This window comes from Tetrao urogallus (genome assembly GCF_951394365.1).
Source record: "Tetrao urogallus genome assembly, chromosome: 3".
NCBI lineage: Eukaryota > Metazoa > Chordata > Aves > Galliformes > Phasianidae > Tetrao > Tetrao urogallus.
Window position 1 is genome coordinate 20405180 of NC_136815.1, and position 17084 is coordinate 20422263.

Here is a 17084-nt window from a genome sequence, read left to right on the forward strand (position 1 = left end):
ACATTACTGACCACTATAAACTAGAGTCATACTGTACCATCAGTTCACCATTAATTGTTTCCCATTCTTCAGCTGTAAAATCAGCTGCTGTGGCTGCAGGTTTATCTTTTCTGAGAACTCTGCTCCCTGGAGCTAAATGCTCAATACGCTTTTCACAAAACAACGTCAGGTCAGGATAACATCCCTCTTCACCAGACCTTTGAAATGAACACATGTGTAAGTTACACAAGAGAACTAAATTATGCTGCACTCCCCACAAACGTCCCTATTTTTCTGTATACAGTGACTATAGAGTGCTGTTTTCCTGTTGCAACTGAAATCTATCACCCCTTGATTTTGATCAGAAAATTTCAGTTAAGCACTTTCCAGCAGACATACAAACACAGTTCCAGTTGCTCATAAAAAATGTCACTGTAATTTTCAGCAAAAGTGGAACAGGCATAGCACTTGATATTGCCACAAATAGGAAAGATGTGCTTCTGTAAAAACGCAGTAGCAAAATTTGAGAAAAAGCTGGCATAATTTATCAAACCTCTTTGATGGGTTAAATGAGGACTTGAATTTCTAACTCTCCATTTAATCATCTGGACACTTTTAACACAATTACTTTCACAGCACATTTTAACTTCAAGTTTTTAAAAGGGAAAGTCACAAAGAGATCAAGAGAAATCGAATGGGAATACAATTAGTAACAAAGTTTAGAAAAGATAACATTTACCTTAGTACCTTGAGAATCTTTTCCAGGTGTTGAACGTCTGTACATTTTTCAATGAACTTGTAGTCGAGATGACCAATAGGTATTTGATATGTTTTAGTAGTTCCTTGATCCAGTGAATACATTACTGACTCATCACCCATAACTAAACATTAAAAGAAAAAAAAATCTCCGGGCACTTAGATGTATTTTGAAGCGATGCTAATTTAAGGAATAGCCGTGTTTGCGCCACAAAGTACTATCTGCGATAGAATTATTGCCACAAAAGAAAAATTTCCGATTTCGAGACCTGATAACACAATTTGCTCTTCTCAGAGGTCTACAGAGAGAAGCAGCAATCGCAACATAGCAACCGTTGCTATGTACAACATGGCGGCCGGCGGCGCGGAGGTGATCGACAGAGAAGGCGCGGGAACCCACACAGCCACCTCCTAGCGAGGCGCCTGCAGAGCCCCTCCGGCTCTGTGCGGAGGTAACGGCGCTGCACGACAGCCCTCGACGCCCACCTGCCCGAACGCCGAACAGCCCTGGCCTTCACCGTGGACGCTCGCCTCGCCTGCGCATGCGCTATGCGCAACGGAGCGATGGAGGAGACCGGCGCGGCGGTGTAGGGCGGGGATAGGAGGCGCCTCCTGCGCATAGGCTTGAGGGGTGCGGCGAGCCCTGGCAGCGCGGGATGTCTAGGCTTGCAGCGCTGTAGCGGTCTGGCTATTAGAAACGCGTCCCACTGTTTTAATTTATATTTTATTAAATATAATTTCTAGCATTGTACTGATAAATGAAAAGGTTCTTTCGTCTTAGAAATGATTTGACTTCGGGGTATTCTCTTCAGAAGTATGGCAGTTGGGTTTCTGGTTTCATAAAACATCACCGGTTTGCTTTCAGTGTATTTTATTCAGTCTAAATCAGTCCGATACTCTTCCAAGTGCCTTGAGCCTCACCACTGCCCATAACCTTACATTACCCTCACTAAAACCCATCAATGCTGCTTTCTGCAGCAGGCTCCCCAGCAGCGGTATCATACCGTACTGACAGCAGTGAAATGACACATTTGCCTTTCAACAGCATCATCAGCACTAGCATCAAAATTTAGATCTGCAAGCATTTAATCAGGCTGAATTAGCATCAGACACAAAGCAGCAGTGTTTTCTAAGACACATCAGCACAATGGGTATTTTAGTATCACTTAGCAAATATTCTGAACAGGTAAAGGGATGCAAAAGGTTTGGGCTTATCAGTACAAAACAACAACCACTTCTTATTAAGGACTCACGACTAAAGCAAAATGATGTTATTTCAGTTTTACCTTATCTTTATACTACAGACCTACTTATTTTGGTGAGTACAAGCAAGGTCACAAAGCAGTCTGAGAACTTGCATTTACACATATAATTTTTATCCTGATTTGGATCCTGTCGAGTTCAAATCCAAATTTCAGACCTGATTTTGTGTTGCCTTCAATATATCTTCACTGGGATTTATTCAAACCAAGATTTTATGTAGTTCACAGGAGTTCAAAAAACATTGAAAAGAGTTAAAACACAAGTAAGGTTTAGGCAAGAGTTGTGAAAACAAGGTTAGCACTTAACTCAAAAATGAATACAATACTAATGAATTTAACAGATTAAAATTTAAGTAACAAATCCGCTTCTGAAAGTAGTATAGATAGAATTGTGATGGTATGACAAGTAATACAGTAAAGTTTAATATTTCAATATCTTAAACCACAAAATTATGCATTTATACACCAATGGATTTACAGAGCAAAGTTGCCAGAAATACTGAAGTATAAAATTAATGTATCTTCAGGTCAAATCACCGGGCATCAAAAACCACCACTGGAGTTGTGCAGTTAAAGAAAAATGTGTTGCAGTTCAAAAAAGATCCAGGAGAGGAAAGGGGTCAGGGAGAACGAGAAGAGAGAATGCATAAATCTGAGGTCACAAGTAACTGTATAAATAATTTCTGAAATGCTCTGATAATTAACCCTATAACACTTTCCCTTTTTAAAAGGCTGTATAATAGCAAACATTCACAGTATGTCACACAAGATTATTAACTGTAGTTTTCTTAAAAAATGGAAAACTAAAAGTACCAAAAAACAAGGTGCTGAATTACACTCCAGAGATGTCCCTATGGTAGTTTGATGTGTTGATTTTTGGTCTTGAAGGATCCTTGCATCATTACTCTCATTTTCAGTTTTCTTACGCACCTTGCCCCCACAGCTTCCCAAATGCATTCAATTGCCTTTGCAAAAGGATACATCTTTTTGTTCTTTTCTTGTACATTATTCTGTACCCACATTCTCGGCATCTGATTGGATCTCTTGCCTTTATTTCATTTTCCGTATGACATTCTGATATGATGGAGAAAGAGAATGGCAATGGATGGACAAAAACAGTACTGCTAAAGCACAGATAACTTTCAGAAATAATAATGGTCAAATTCTTTTTACTGGCAAATAAAGCACAATAGAAAATAATTGCACTGAATTTTAGTAAGTAACAAAATTATCAGTATACTGTTAAGAGGAAAGAAAAAAAAAAAAGGATTGGCAAACATATTGCTAAAAATTATCTAAACATTACTGTACAGAATACATTCCACAGTCAAAACTCCACTAATGAAACCTTCATCTCAGCCCCTCTCAGACACCAAGTTTATTTTCCTTAGCAAAAATTTTTCAGAGGTCTTTAAAGGGGCTATTCAAAAGCTCCGATTTTCACTTTGTTAACTTACATATAGGTAAGAGAAAATTTGACTCCTGCACATTACTAAAAGTTGAGTGACAACACTGTATTTCCAAAAAACCTTGTGTCTAAATGCAATAAATAAAAGTTCCACTATCATCCTCTAGAGATGCAAGACCTCCACACAGCAACAGAAGTTCTAGTGAATGACTTCCATATCGATATCCACAGGTAGTCCACGCGCGTGGGAGCATCAGTGCATAATGCTAATGGATCATCAGCATCCACAACACAGTTATGTAGATTTCTGTACTCTGCAGCACTATGATCACGCATTCCTCATTATTAGAGTATCAGATATCATTAACGTCTTTTCTTTACCTCCACAAATGTAAATCATTGGCTGCTGCTTTGGAGGCTGAACGTCCTTCTGTGAATCCATGTTCTAAACAAAAACAACAAACAAAATACATGGTTTCTGTTGTTGACTTACATAAATATTTCAGTATTTCCATCTGAAGTTGACAGAAATTGAAAACATTTTAAAATAAATACAAAAATATTCAAGCTGTGGTTGATACATGCTACGTAAGATGATTCACATTGGAAGAGACTTCAGAAATTCATCTAGTTCAACTTCCTCCTCAAAACAGTCAGCTCAGGTCTTTACAATCAGCTGTCAAAAAGCTCTGAAGATGGAGGCTGCACATTGTTTTATATTAAAGAGAATTTTAAACAGTAATGCTCACTTAATATTTTTTTTTTCCTTCCTTCTGCTGGTGGTAAGAGTTTTTACCTTGCTGGAAACAAAACTAATTTTTTTCTCTGTCCTAGCACTAGATACCCCAATCTACCTTTACACTGTTTGATCTAATTAATTAGAAATCCTGGGAGCTGTCTGTAGGTAGAATAATAGCCATTAAAAAGAAATGAATAAACGGAGGCAAGGGAGAAGAAATTCAATGAAAATTCTAAAAGAATTACCAATTGGTCAACTATTAGATAACCAGTAGTACTCTCCAAACATCAGTTCACGTCTTATTGTAATAGTTTAGGTTGTTCAACCTTACTTGGACTCAAGTATTCCTTCACAGTATCAGACAACTACTCTATAAACATTTCATTTTTTAGCAACCCCAATCTAACATGGAAGCACTGCTGCAGACATACATTTTGAGGTTGTGACCATATAGAGAAAGAAAGCACTCTTTTTTTCCCCTCCCAGTGTAAATCTAGGCTAGAATACAAATACATTCATATTTGGGTTTGTTTTTCTTTGAGGTTGCTGAGCCTGGTTATGGGGCACTTCTGCTTGATTTCCTAGTACATCTCCCCGACCTTCAGTTTGTCCCCATCTAAATGCACTATTGGCTTGAAAACTGGAGAATGACAGAAATATTTCATTCTTTGTTGGTGAGAGGCTGATCAGTAAATGGCAAATCCCCCTGCAAAACTCCCTATTATGCCACTTCATTCAAGATAATTCGAGATAATCCATTAAACGCTGTAACTTTTAAACAAGGCTTTCCTTTATTGCTACCACAGTAGAACCTTAATATACATGCAATATAGTCACGTTGTGCCAGTAGATTACAATTAGATTTTGGCAGTCACTCCTTGGCGTTTGAAAACAACGGCGCCAGGCAGCCCCCCCCCCCCCCAGACCCGCCTCGGTTTAGCGCCAGGCACGCCTCCTCACCGCTGACACCCAGGGGCTTTAACGGGCTTAACGGGCTGGGGCGGACCTTTCCCCACTCACCTCTCACCACAAAGAGCACCACCGCCAGCCCGGCAGGGAAAAGCCGAAAGCAGCACTGGTCCGCACACGCCAAGCCGTCCTCTCGGCGCCGAATGATGACGTCACTGCGCAGCGCCGGGGGGCGGGGCCTGCGCCGCCGTCTCTACGCGCTGTGGAGGATTCACAGCGGTTAGCGACTGGAGGAATCTCGGCAGAGGGAGCGCGGGAAACGCCTGAAGCTGGCGCTGAGAGAAGAGGGACCTATAGGAGGAGAATGCTCCCAGGCCACCATATAGGCGCTGGGAGGTATACACGAGAGGGCTGTGCGACCCGGGAGCGCCGACTTTTCCTATGAGAAAAATTCCTTTCTCTTTGTCCTACAGAGAAAGCAGACAGCTGCGTGTTTAGCTTAAATCCTGCCACAGGTCTCATCATACGAGTGAAGGGTTTTACTGCCGATGAGTTTTACTTCGCCATCCTTTTCGTGCTTAGAAACTCTTTATCTATGACTGTCAACTAAGATATATGACTATCAACTAAATCTCGGTACCCTGTGGGCTGTGCCATGTATCCCCGCACTGAAACAAGCTGACAAGCCGCGGTACTGTATATTAATACTATTTGTAGGATCGTGCTCCGCAGGCGTCCTGGGGGAGTTGCATGTCCCCAAGTCCGTAGGAATTTTGCTTTATGCCTGGAAAGTGTTTAACAAATACTGTTCAATATTTACAAAACGAGTTCATCATTCAAGAATCCCCCGATGTAAGGAAATGGCTCTTTCCGAACGTCAAATAAGAATTGTTTCCTGGGGAGACGATAAGCTTTTATCAGTTATAATTTAATTCTCTCATAGCAGCAAATCACCTAGATGGATAAGCTGTAAGTCACATAAAATAAACTTGAGAAACAATAAATACTTGCAGTTTTCCTCATTTTGTATTTAAGCTAAAATTAATAACACACTAACGATTTCTAGGCTGCTCACCAGCTTTGTCATGCTGCTGTGCGAAAATAAAGCTAAATCTAACTTCTGAGTGCCAGAATAAAACACTTCAAGGAAAACGGGACGTGCACGGCAGTGATGCTCGCTGCCCTCTGTCCTCCGCTGCGATCCTCGGAGGTGGGAGCTACTGCCGAGAGCAAAAAAATCCCGGAACGATACCTTCCTCTGCTGATGGACACTAAGTAATTAACGCTCCAGAAGTAACCAGACATTTAAATTAGTGAATAAAGCCGATAGTATTTCCCCGCATTCGTTTTGTATTATAAAACGGGTTTGACGGAAGGATTAAAGCATCAAGAAGATGCTTTAGAACCTACTTACTAATTATACGCCATGAAAAAGTCGATTGTCTCAAGGAAATCACGCAGTCTCTTGATTATATCCATCATTTAACCGTTCTCTCGGTGGGGGGGAGGAGGGAGTCTTTAAACGTCCATTACTTTCTCCGTTTGTGCTTCACGCCGCCGCCCTCGGGGTATAGCCCCGTTCAGACAGGCTGATAAACGCCGGTCCTCAAAGGACGTTTGGTATATGCGCTTAAAAGCTCCTCGGCCTCGCAGAAGGGGCCATTTCCTCCGTGAACACGTAAGATAAATTCTTCCGATTCGCGTGAAACTGCTACCGAAAGCACTTCGGGAAATCCTGGATTCCATTTCCGAACTCTTCAATTCTTATTCTAAAATGGAACGGGGAAACGTGGCAAAATCCCTAATCTTTTTACTCGTTACAGGTACCCTCCAGTCGCTTACCCGTACACGAAGGCGACCCGATCCCCGGCTGGGCAGGGAATGCTCTGCAACGCGCGCTGCCCCTGGCCCGCCTTACGGCGCCGCTGCTCAGCCCCGAGGCGCCAAGGGCTATGGAGCCCGCCCGCTCCGCGCAGCCTTCGTTACCACGGGAAGCCTCCGGCATTCTGCCCAGGGCGGAGGCGTTACTCTCAGAGCGACGCCCAACGATTTAAAGCCTCTTTCATCTTGCACTGTTTCTGGTGGAGGAAGAAAGTCGTAAGCTTTCTAGGAAAGAAAAACAGAAATTGTGTATGATTATCTAGCTCCTAAGCTGTCGGGTACGAGTAAGCTAATTGACGTGAATTAATTAGTGCCTTTATAACTCAGGCTTAAAGATCCTGATGCAGATGATGCTTTGTGAAGGCTCGGGCTCCCCACTGGAGGTGCCTCCCACCCGCCCCACGGGAGCTGAGCGGTTCTGAGCAGCGGGAGCTCCTCAGCCCGGTTCCTGAGAGGGGCAGTTGAACGGAACGGGCAGACGGGCGGCACCGGGGCGCTTTATGGAGGGCCGGGAGCGGCGGGAGCCGCAGAGTTGGAGTATAAAGTGCGAAGAGAACGCGGAGCGCAGCTGTTGCCGTTCTTATTCCTAGAGGCAGCGTTCTTCGGGCCGCCCCCGCCCTGCCCTCGCCTCAGAACCGCGCCGCTCCCCTGGGGCGGCAGCGCGGAGCGGTTGGTAAAGGCGGGCAGTTCAAACCCAAGCGAGGGAAAGCGGCTGTGGCCGCACGCGAGGAGCCGGTGTGGGTGGAGAGAAGCGAAGCGGCTTCTCACTAAGGGCAACGGGCCCCGAAGCCGGGCGGCAAGCTGTGGAGGCGGCAGAATCCCCGCCTTCCCCAGCCCGCTGGCTGGCAGGGAGGGCAGCCTCGCCCTTCGTCTCAGGGAGCACCGCCGACCTCATCGGCTGCTCTCGGTGGTGGGGGTTCTGGGGTCGGTTTGCTGTGCCCAGCGGTGTGCGAGATAAGGAGGTGAAGCTGTGTGTTCGTGTCCAACAGCCCAGGTGACTGAGAGAACCCCCTCACACCGATACTGCTCCCTAGGTAGCATCAGTTATCCTCATCGCTGGTAGGTGAATGTGACAGTGAAAGACCGAGGGGAAACTTTCTCAGCTGTTATCCCACTTCTTGGTAACGTTTCTTTTGTACCTCTTTTTCACTCGTGCCCCGTCTCACTTTAGGTTGTCGGTAAGGGGTTAAATAGTACTTTGCGTTCAATACATTTGCTGTGGAGGATCTCCACTTGCTTCACAAATTAGGGTAAGTTAACCCTGTGTGACAGAAAGGGTTGAACTAAAATATCGATGGCATTAGATCTGGGAGCTCAAAGAGCAGAGACTTCAGATAAAGTCAGTTTTATTGCAAAGTGTGTTTTCCATTGAAATATGTGATGAAATAGTCCTGTATCACCAAAGCTTTATCTGTTAGGTTAACAGGATGGACAGTGACAAAAAAAAGTACAGAAAACATTTTGTTAGAGGCAGCTTTGTATAGTGTGCATTACCAAGGAATGTAAGTTAGAATCAAGATCAGGGTAACTCCATTCTAGAACTCATGTCTGTGATATAGGTGCCATTTACATTGCTTTCCAGTAAACAACATTCTTTTCCTCTCCTTTTTTTAGGATAAGTCTAGATGTGTCAGATATTCTAATTCTAGCATCTGAATCCAGCCCTTACTTTAGTTTGGGTCTCTGAACATAAAATACTTTGTTCTGAAAAGTGCCAGAAAGTTTGCTGTTGACCTGTGGGCCAATTTGAAAACTACAGAATTGAAAAAAGATATTAAAGAAATTGAAAGGGAAGATATGCCTTTTATTCCTTCCTCTGTAACAGGCTTGATATGTCCTTGCTATGCGACCAGTCTGTTCTTCCTAGCTTGTCTGTTTCCTGATGCCTAAAAAGGAGCCTAACACTTTCAGCAATTACTTCAAGATTCTCAAGTAGGAAAGGCTTGGTTTTTTTTACATCAAAACTAGTAGGTCAAATGTTTCTCCTGATGAGAGTGCCTTATAAAACAGTAAACAAGTCTTAACGAGTTTAACTAGTTATCTTTTATGGGTATAAATACTATGCCATTCTATAATGGTATATGTCCAGCAGATAAGAAATTCTCTCCTTTTGGTACTACAGATCTGAATAAAACAAGACCTAGTGTTTAATTAAACTTCAATTTTAAAAAGTGATAATTGTTTATGGAAAAACTGAGGTATAAACTTGGATCTGTTGTAAAGAATTTTAAGTTGATACTGTCTGCTCTGTCCATACTGTAGTGGTTTCCCTGTAATTTTTCAGAAAAAAAAAAAAAAAAAAAGATAAAATCAATATAGGAAGCTCAGAGGCTCCTCCTGCTGGACGTTGGCCCACCAACATTGTAGTTTTTACTTTTGCTTAAGGTTTCAACGCCGCTTTTTCTTTAACTCTGCTGTTCTGATCATCCCAACAACAGTAAAAAGCTTTTTTTTCTCTGCAATTTTATGCTACTCAAAAATGTACTACAAATTTATGTTGTAGTATTTCGAATTTCCTCCATTCTTATTTTGTTAAGTGAGTGCATAGCTTGTCTCTATCCAAGAAATGAGTAAAAAGCAATGAGGAAAAACAAGTGCAAAGGTGAAATATGAGAGTAAGGTGAAAATATTGTAGTTATATAGGTATATGGGAAAGGAACAAGGCCAAATTTGTCTTAGTTTCTAACATCTTTTCTGCAAAAATTCTTTTCAATTAGGTGCATTCTTTGTTTTAAATATAATCTTGTTTCATACTGTCATCAGTCTGATTTCACAGACCTTTATGTCAGGTTCTCACAGTCTGTTCTCAAGTGTCGTGGTCCTCTGGACTGACATTGCAATCTGCTCACTGTAGAAAATGAAACAAAATGACTGGAAGGCTGTGTAGAAGAAATGAACCTTAGGGTGTTAGTTGACACTTGGCTGAACATGAGCCAGTGATGTGTGCCCAGGTAGCCAAGAAGACCAATGGCATCCTGGCTTATATAAGAAATAGTGTTGCCAGAAGGACCAGGAAGCTGTTTTTCTCTATATATTCAGCATTGGTGAGGCCATACCTTGAGTACTGTGCTCGGTTTTTTTGCCCCTCACTACAAGAAGGACGTTGAGGTCCTTAGAAGGTGCCCAGAGAAGGGCTACAAAGCTGTGAGGGGTCTGCAGCACAGCTCTTATGGGGTGCGGCTGAAGGAACTAGGATTGTTCAGCCTGAAGAAGAGGAAGCTCTGGGAGACCTCACTGTTCTCTACAGCTGCCTGAAAGTTGACCTATTCTTCCTTGTTGCTAGCAATAGGACTAGAGGAAATGGCCTCAATTTGTGCCAGGGGAGGTTCAAGTTGGATTTTTGGAAATTTTTTTTCTCTGAAAGAGTGATCAAGTGCTGAAACAGGCTGCCCAGGGTGGTAGTTGGGTCACTTTCCCTGGAGGTGTTCAAGAAATGTACGGATGTACTAAGGGACGTTGTTTAGTGGGGGAAATACTGGTGATGGGTGGATGATTGGGCTGGATGATCTTAAAGATCTTTTCCAATCTTGGTGATTCTATGAAAGTATGTTTATATTGCAATGATCCTACAGAGTGCCTTCATCATTTGAAAATTGACCCTAGATCATCGCAGGATAATTTCTTCCCCCCTTCTTTCCCTAGGACTTTGGGCTTGCCTCAGCTGTACTTGGTGGCTTAATTCCTGACTAGGTCAGTGCTGTTAGTAGCAGTGTCCTAATGTTTGTTGTTTAAGCCACCTATAAAAATTGCAGTTTTGTCTGGTCTAAAACTTCAGTGATAAATTCTAGATTTTTATTCCAAGATTCCAGTTCTTGGTGGGCCAGTTCTTGGATACCAGACCTGCTGGGCCAGCAACAGCCCACTGAAATCTGCCATTTCAAACTTTGAGACTCTTCTGATTTTTTTTTTTCCTTCCTGTGAGAACACCCCTCCATAACAGCGTTGTTCATAATATCTCCTTTATCACTATTATATCTTGTGCAACCTATTGCAATTTGGGGCAATGTAAAGAAACTCCACATTACTGGATGGCAAAAATCAGTCATTTTGTGTTCTTACAATTATTACTTAAATGCATGCATCAACTATTTATTATTTTTGGTTGGAGGAGAACATATAGTAGCTCTTGAGAACTTCCGTACTTGTTAAGTTTATGTTGAAGTTCCCACATAGTTCCCACTTAGTTTATCTACAGACCTGTGTGAAAACACACACCTTTACAAAATAACATTTAAGTATTAGGCAGATGAGAATATGTTGTCTGCTTTGCATCCGGAGGTCAAATTTTATTCCGTCTGGCTACTGTGGAAGCTACAATAGGGAGAACTGTAGACTTGTCTCTTCACAGCTAATCTTCTCTTTTTCTAATGTAAAAGTTATTTTCTCATTAGTTAATCTATTATCAGATCTTCTGCTAGCTCTTGGGGGCTACTGCTTGTGATTTCATGAATCAGTAACACTGCTGATAAAAAAAAATAACAAAAAAATTCAATCCTGTTGGGATAAGGGGGAAGTTGATCATTCTAACAACATGCTTGACTGTACAAAGTTAATCTTTGTACTCACGTATAAGCACTGTTTCTATTAAGGCTAATGAAAATACTTTTTTTTAACATGTATTTGTAGATTTACACAAGGCTGCTTTTTACTCTTCCGGGGTGATTGTTTTCATTGTTTGTTTCAAAAATAACACTGCTGTCTTCATTTACAGAGTTAAAGTGCAAAGCAGAAGATGTCAGATAGTCATTCAGTAGCGTTCAATATTATTAAAAGAAATAGGTTAACGTCTCCCAGCAGCAGTTTTAAAGGCTCCAGTTTTAAAGACACTCGTTCCACTTCAGTAATTCTGGACAGCAGGTGCAATGAGTCATTAAAAGATCCTGATGCAGAACATAAAGAAACACCGAGAGCAACAAGTTTATCTTTGCTACAAGAGCATTCTGACCATATTCGTCCAAATGACCTCTGTTCTGTGTCATCTATTGAAAATGAAATGAATTCTATCTCCTTATCAGATAGAAGAGAAGCAAACAGGAGCACATATTTTTTTGAAACCCCGAAAGCAGGTAGAAAAGGCTCCTCGTTACGCAGGAGGCTGCTTTTATTGAAGGCTGGTGCAGCTGTAGGAAGCTGTGAAAAACAAGTTGGTTCTTCAGGGAGCAGCAGGAAAAAACTATTCCCTTCTGTTCTGAGCTCTGAAGAAAAACTGTCACAAACTGCTTCACACTCTTTGAAAGATGAAAGTTGCAACACCCTGAGAGGTAGCACTGCGGAGACTGAGGGCTCTAGTCCTGATTGCCCAAAACGGCGACTATCCTTTTCACAACAAAGGACTTCTACTCTAGATGAGTCCAAATGTAAGGATCCCTCACTGCTGGAAACAGAATGTTTTTCTCCAATTGAGGGTAAGGATGTTACTGCTAGTAACACTAATGAATTCAGTGAGAGTGTCCTTTTAAGTGTTAGTGAAGGGTTGCTTCAGACTCCTACTTGCAATGTGTTACCTGAGGCCAATGATAGCAAGATCCTGAATTCTATTGATAGTCTTGTAGAGAACTTCAACTTTGAGCTGTGCGATGGAAACAATCCCTCTGTTAAACTGGCAAGTTACCCAAATATTTCAACACCTGAGGATAGCGGATATAATTCACTCCAACTGGACAAATCAGGAGACTTGTTGTCTGATCATGAGGGTTCTTTTCAAGAGAGCTTTCGAAAACGCAAAGAAGGTTCCAAAATTCTGGATATTAAAAGAAAGGCAAGGAAAATTGAACGAGTGAGAAGGTTGTCAACTCTTCAGGAACAGGGCTCACAGTCGGAGACAGAAGACCATCATGGCAGTCCTAATTCAGCACGTATGTTAGTGGAAGAAAGAAGCTTTGTCACAGAAGACCATGGATTAGTTTTAAAGGAACAGACGAGTAAAGACTCAGCTGTAAATTATGGAGATCTCTCAAGAACTCCAGCTCTGCAAGTAGTCCATGAAATTTGCTTGCAAAGACAAAGATCAGACAAAAATCAAATATCAAAGAATACTGTTGGAACACAAATAGTTGCATTAAAACATGTTCTTGCTGGACTTATTGGCAAGAAAATGGGCCTTGAAAAGTTAGATATTTTAACTGAATTAAAATACAGAAATTTAAAACATGTTCTTGCTATTGTTTTAGATGCTTTGACAGTGGAAAGTCTATGCAGGTAGGTACTACTGCTGTTCTGCCTTCTCTCTACCCCATTAAATTTTGAAAATGTTTCTGTGAATAAATTAGGGTAATTTCTGGAATAATGGGAATTGTCAATATATATATATTTTTGTGTAATTTAGGGGAAATTAAAAGGGGTTTTTCACAAGTAACTAAGTGGTTATTTCTACGTAGTTCTAATAATACTTTGTATACAGGAATTAGAGGGAAAAATAAAAGGGGAGATTAAATTGAAACTGTCACACTACTTGTAAATTTTAAAACACTGACATTCTTTTTCAAATCTAGAAAGTCAGTTATTCTTAGTACAAGTTTCCAATCATTTTTCTTGCATATTTAATTTCCTCAGTTATTTCTAAGCACAAAGACGAAAGAGCTCGAAGAATATTGCTTAATGTTCTGGATTTATTTTCTGAAATCAGTGGAAGTTGTCACTTAATTCAAAGAAATCAAGAGGAGTGTCACATGTGTTACAAAAGGAATAGGTAGAATTATCAGGACATAGATATTGTCAGAATACTTAATGCTTAGAAATATAAGTTTAGGAGCAAAATTAAATGGCTTATGTGGGAAAAAATGTATTTAATTTGGTGAGCCAAAGATGTGCTATGCTGTTTATACTGCAGTTATTCACTAGATTCTTCTATGTGTACTGTGCAATGGTGCAGAATGTGTGAAGTTTGTTTTATGACCATGCAGTGGTATACTACAATTCTGTAGTATATAGAAGTACTTTATAAAATCACAAGAAGTCTGTGAAAGTCTTAACAAGGTACATATATACTGTTTTCTGTCATACCCTGAAAAATTGTGAGTGGATAATTTTTCATTCCTTTGTTCCAGCATTTGGAAAGTAAGCAAAAACTGGCGTGAAATCATTGTACAAGATAAAAGAGCAGACAGGAGGAGGAAGTCATACATAAAACAGCTGAAAGAAGAAGCTGAGGTAAGGGTTGTCTCAAAGGTAATGTTTTTGGTTGCTTTTTTTTCCCGTGTATTAAAGTATTTGAGACAGAGGGTGCACTAAGCTTTTTAAAGGTAGCTAATAGCAACAGTTCTAGCATGTTAACATGAGAATGTCATTGCTTTGATTTTACTGCTTTTCATCTGCTCCTACTTTGAGTACTCCTGTTAAAACCATGTGATTTCCTTCCCCTACACCCTGAGCATATTTTCATCAAGTGATTCTAGCCTGGGGTCTTTAAAATAGCTTCTAACACCTCTATATCATGGTATTTCTCATTTCACTCTAGTCTACAGTCCATTGGAATTCTGTACTACTTCCCGATTATTTTTCAGAGCTGCCAGTATCTTATCTTCTTCATGGTATACTTGAACAGAGGGAAACACAGATGGTTCTTAAGAGCTTTCTAGAAATTAAATGTATTATTAATATAAATATGCATTTTTCAGGAGATTCTCCATGTGTGCACACAATGCTTTAGCTGTGACAGAACTTATGTTTGGTAGCTTTGTGATTGCTATTGAGATGCATTCTGTTTCAGAAACGTGAGGACCGATGTGAAAGTAATCAAGTGCTAAATACTGTTGGTTTGTTTACCCTGCTCATGGGACTTTATTTTTTGTGGTTCCTATCTTGTCTCCTTACTAAATACAAATGTTTAATGGAAATACATGCACTGTACATATTCTGTTGTGGTGTTGCAAGGAGAAAACTTAGGAAGCAAAAACATTCTGAAGTAAATAAAGCTCTGATTTGCTTCCTTCTCATCCCCCTTATAATTATCAACTTTTACAGGAACACTTATTGAAAACTGAAGATGCTGCCACAAGACTTAATGTCCTCAACAGATCTGCTCTAAGACCAGTTCAAGCTCAAGCCAGAACTCCTGGACTGCAAACACCACCCTCTTACACTGAACTTACACCCAGGAGATGCAGTTCTGTTCCCCAGTCAACCAGTAGACAGGAAGAATACATAAAAGTAGGTAGCCAAGAAATTTGTCACTTTCAGTTCTAAGAAAATTCTCACTTATGAGAACTAACTTATTTTTCTCTCCCTCCTTTTTGCTACAGGTTGCTAAAACTCTATTCACTGACGAAGCTCTAAAACCCTGTCCAAGATGTCAATATCCTGCTAAGTATCAATTGGTAAAGAAATGGGGGCTATGTAGCAGAGAGGCCTGTGCCTTTGAGTTCTGTATTTTATGTCTGCATGCTTTCCATGGGTCTAAAGAATGTAACAGCTTATCAGCAAAACAGAAGAACAAAAAAGATGCTCCTCCAGGAAGTGCCCAAAGCAAAAGAAATTTAAAAAGACTCTAAATCTGTAAGGCACGCAAGTCCTTACATTTCATTCCTTTTCCCCTTCTTCCTAAGTACTGACATCTTGGAAGTCTAATCGGATGTAGCTTTGCTTATCAAGATAATTTCACGTGTACATATCTTAATTCAGTACATTTTTCTTTTTGAAAAAAGTGAATATTTTAAAACGTTTTGTTTTACCTGTCATGTAGTAGCTAAGCACTTACTAACATCTTAATTATTCAATAAAGTATCTTAAATGTATTCTTCAATATCTAGCTTACAGCATCTCATAGGTGTTTAAAAATGCAATTCTTGTCTTAATGACAAATTAAAGAAAATGATTTTTAAAGAATGTTTTTGGAAATTTCTTTATTGTTCACTTATTTTTAAAATATTTACTTTAAAAGTTGTACCTGCAAGTACTTCTATCTGTATAAATGGTGATACCACAAAAAGAATGCATTAGTTGTCTGAATTTTATGCATTTTTCTGCATAATTAGAATAATAATTCTGTTGTTCTTAGACTCCATAGTGCAAGTCAGTAGAAGAGTAGTCTAAATCAAAGTGTTGCTCCAGTGATGATCGATTCTACTGTTTTTTATATTTTTTTCTTTGAAAACTGACTTGAAAACTGCAGGTGACACAGCATATATCACATATCTAAAGAAGGTGTTGTATCACTCTACTGTTACGGACTTAGGCTATGTGTTTAGTGAGGTATTACTTCAGCTTCCAGATACTGATCATCTTCATATTTTTGCTTGAATTAAAGGATAGAAATTATCCTTTCTCCTCTTTTAGACTTAATAAAGAGAATTCACTGATTTTGTACTTGAGTTAACATATTGACCCTTTGCAGAAAAATAATTCAGTCTTCCTCCCAGACATCAAATTTTGAGTAAATACTGACAACAGAAGACAACACTACTTACATGATGGAGATACAATCTCAGTTTACTTCCCCAGTTGATATTTTTCTACTTGGATACTTGATATTTACTATTCCATCTTCACGGAGATTTTTTTTTATCATAAGCCTCTTTTGGAGTGCTTGTAGTCAGCTGTTTCCTCTCTCCTTCCCTTCCTTTCTCTCTTTTATTTGTTTTTTGGACCATGTGTTGTTCGAGACTTTAACTTCACCGTGTGTATTTGCAGGTAAGCCTTAGGACTGGGCTGTATTTAAAAGATAGCTTGATAAAATGGGCTTTCAAGTAAGTTATAAGGTGCATACTTTATTTTATCTTGCCTTGTAGTTGTCTCATACTTATTCCTATATCCTTTTATAGTTTAAAAATTATTCATTGCAATTTCGGACTTTTTTCCTTCCATTTTATCTGTTGAATTAGAGAAAAGCACCAATTCAGCTCATATTAGGATGTTCTAAAGATATAACTTCCTATTTCTCATTTCTAACTATTGTATTTTGGTTAGTACTTTCAGCATACTTGGATTCTGTAGCATGGTAGAGGGTGAAACAGCATGGTTGGTAAAATGCCAAAGTTTTAGTACTAACCTTAATAACGAAGGATGATATCATTAAAGACGAGATCAACTCAATATATCTGCCAGAAAATAATGTTTAAGTCAATTATCAGTGCTCTAACTCTGTATTCATTTGCATTCTGTTAAACCTTTGTATTATTCTTGCCTATGGTTAGTCTGGTAGGTCTTGAACTGG

At 40.0% G+C, this 17084-nt stretch overlaps 3 protein-coding genes across 3 annotated transcripts in view; 1 reads left to right on the top strand and 2 right to left on the bottom strand.

Annotated features, from left to right (window-relative positions):
• The window catches only part of SPAG1 (sperm associated antigen 1), a gene marked incomplete at both ends in the record, with an annotated part of 36353 nt that extends 35495 nt beyond the window's left edge, over window positions 1-858 (bottom strand). Inside the window, 2 exons of the mRNA XM_079533632.1 lie at window positions 38-197; window positions 719-858. Of these exons, the coding sequence (XP_079389758.1) occupies window positions 38-197; window positions 719-858 (300 nt within the window). The remainder of the gene's footprint in view (window positions 1-37; window positions 198-718) is intronic.
• A 1592-nt stretch (window positions 859-2450) lies between these two features.
• Window positions 2451-3847, bottom strand: POLR2K (RNA polymerase II, I and III subunit K; the record flags this gene model as incomplete). The annotated part of the gene is made up of 3 exons (XM_079533148.1): window positions 2451-2553; window positions 2979-3071; window positions 3787-3847. The coding sequence occupies 3 exons, from the start codon at window positions 3845-3847 to the stop codon at window positions 2531-2533; spliced, it is 177 nt and encodes a 58-aa protein (XP_079389274.1). The 3' UTR covers window positions 2451-2530.
• Window positions 3848-11666: 7819 nt separating this feature from the next.
• On the top strand, window positions 11667-15423 carry FBXO43 (F-box protein 43; the record flags this gene model as incomplete). The annotated part of the gene is made up of 4 exons (XM_079533280.1): window positions 11667-13132; window positions 13981-14083; window positions 14897-15082; window positions 15175-15423. The coding sequence occupies 4 exons, from the start codon at window positions 11667-11669 to the stop codon at window positions 15421-15423; spliced, it is 2004 nt and encodes a 667-aa protein (XP_079389406.1).
• Between the last annotated feature and the right edge of the window lie 1661 nt (window positions 15424-17084).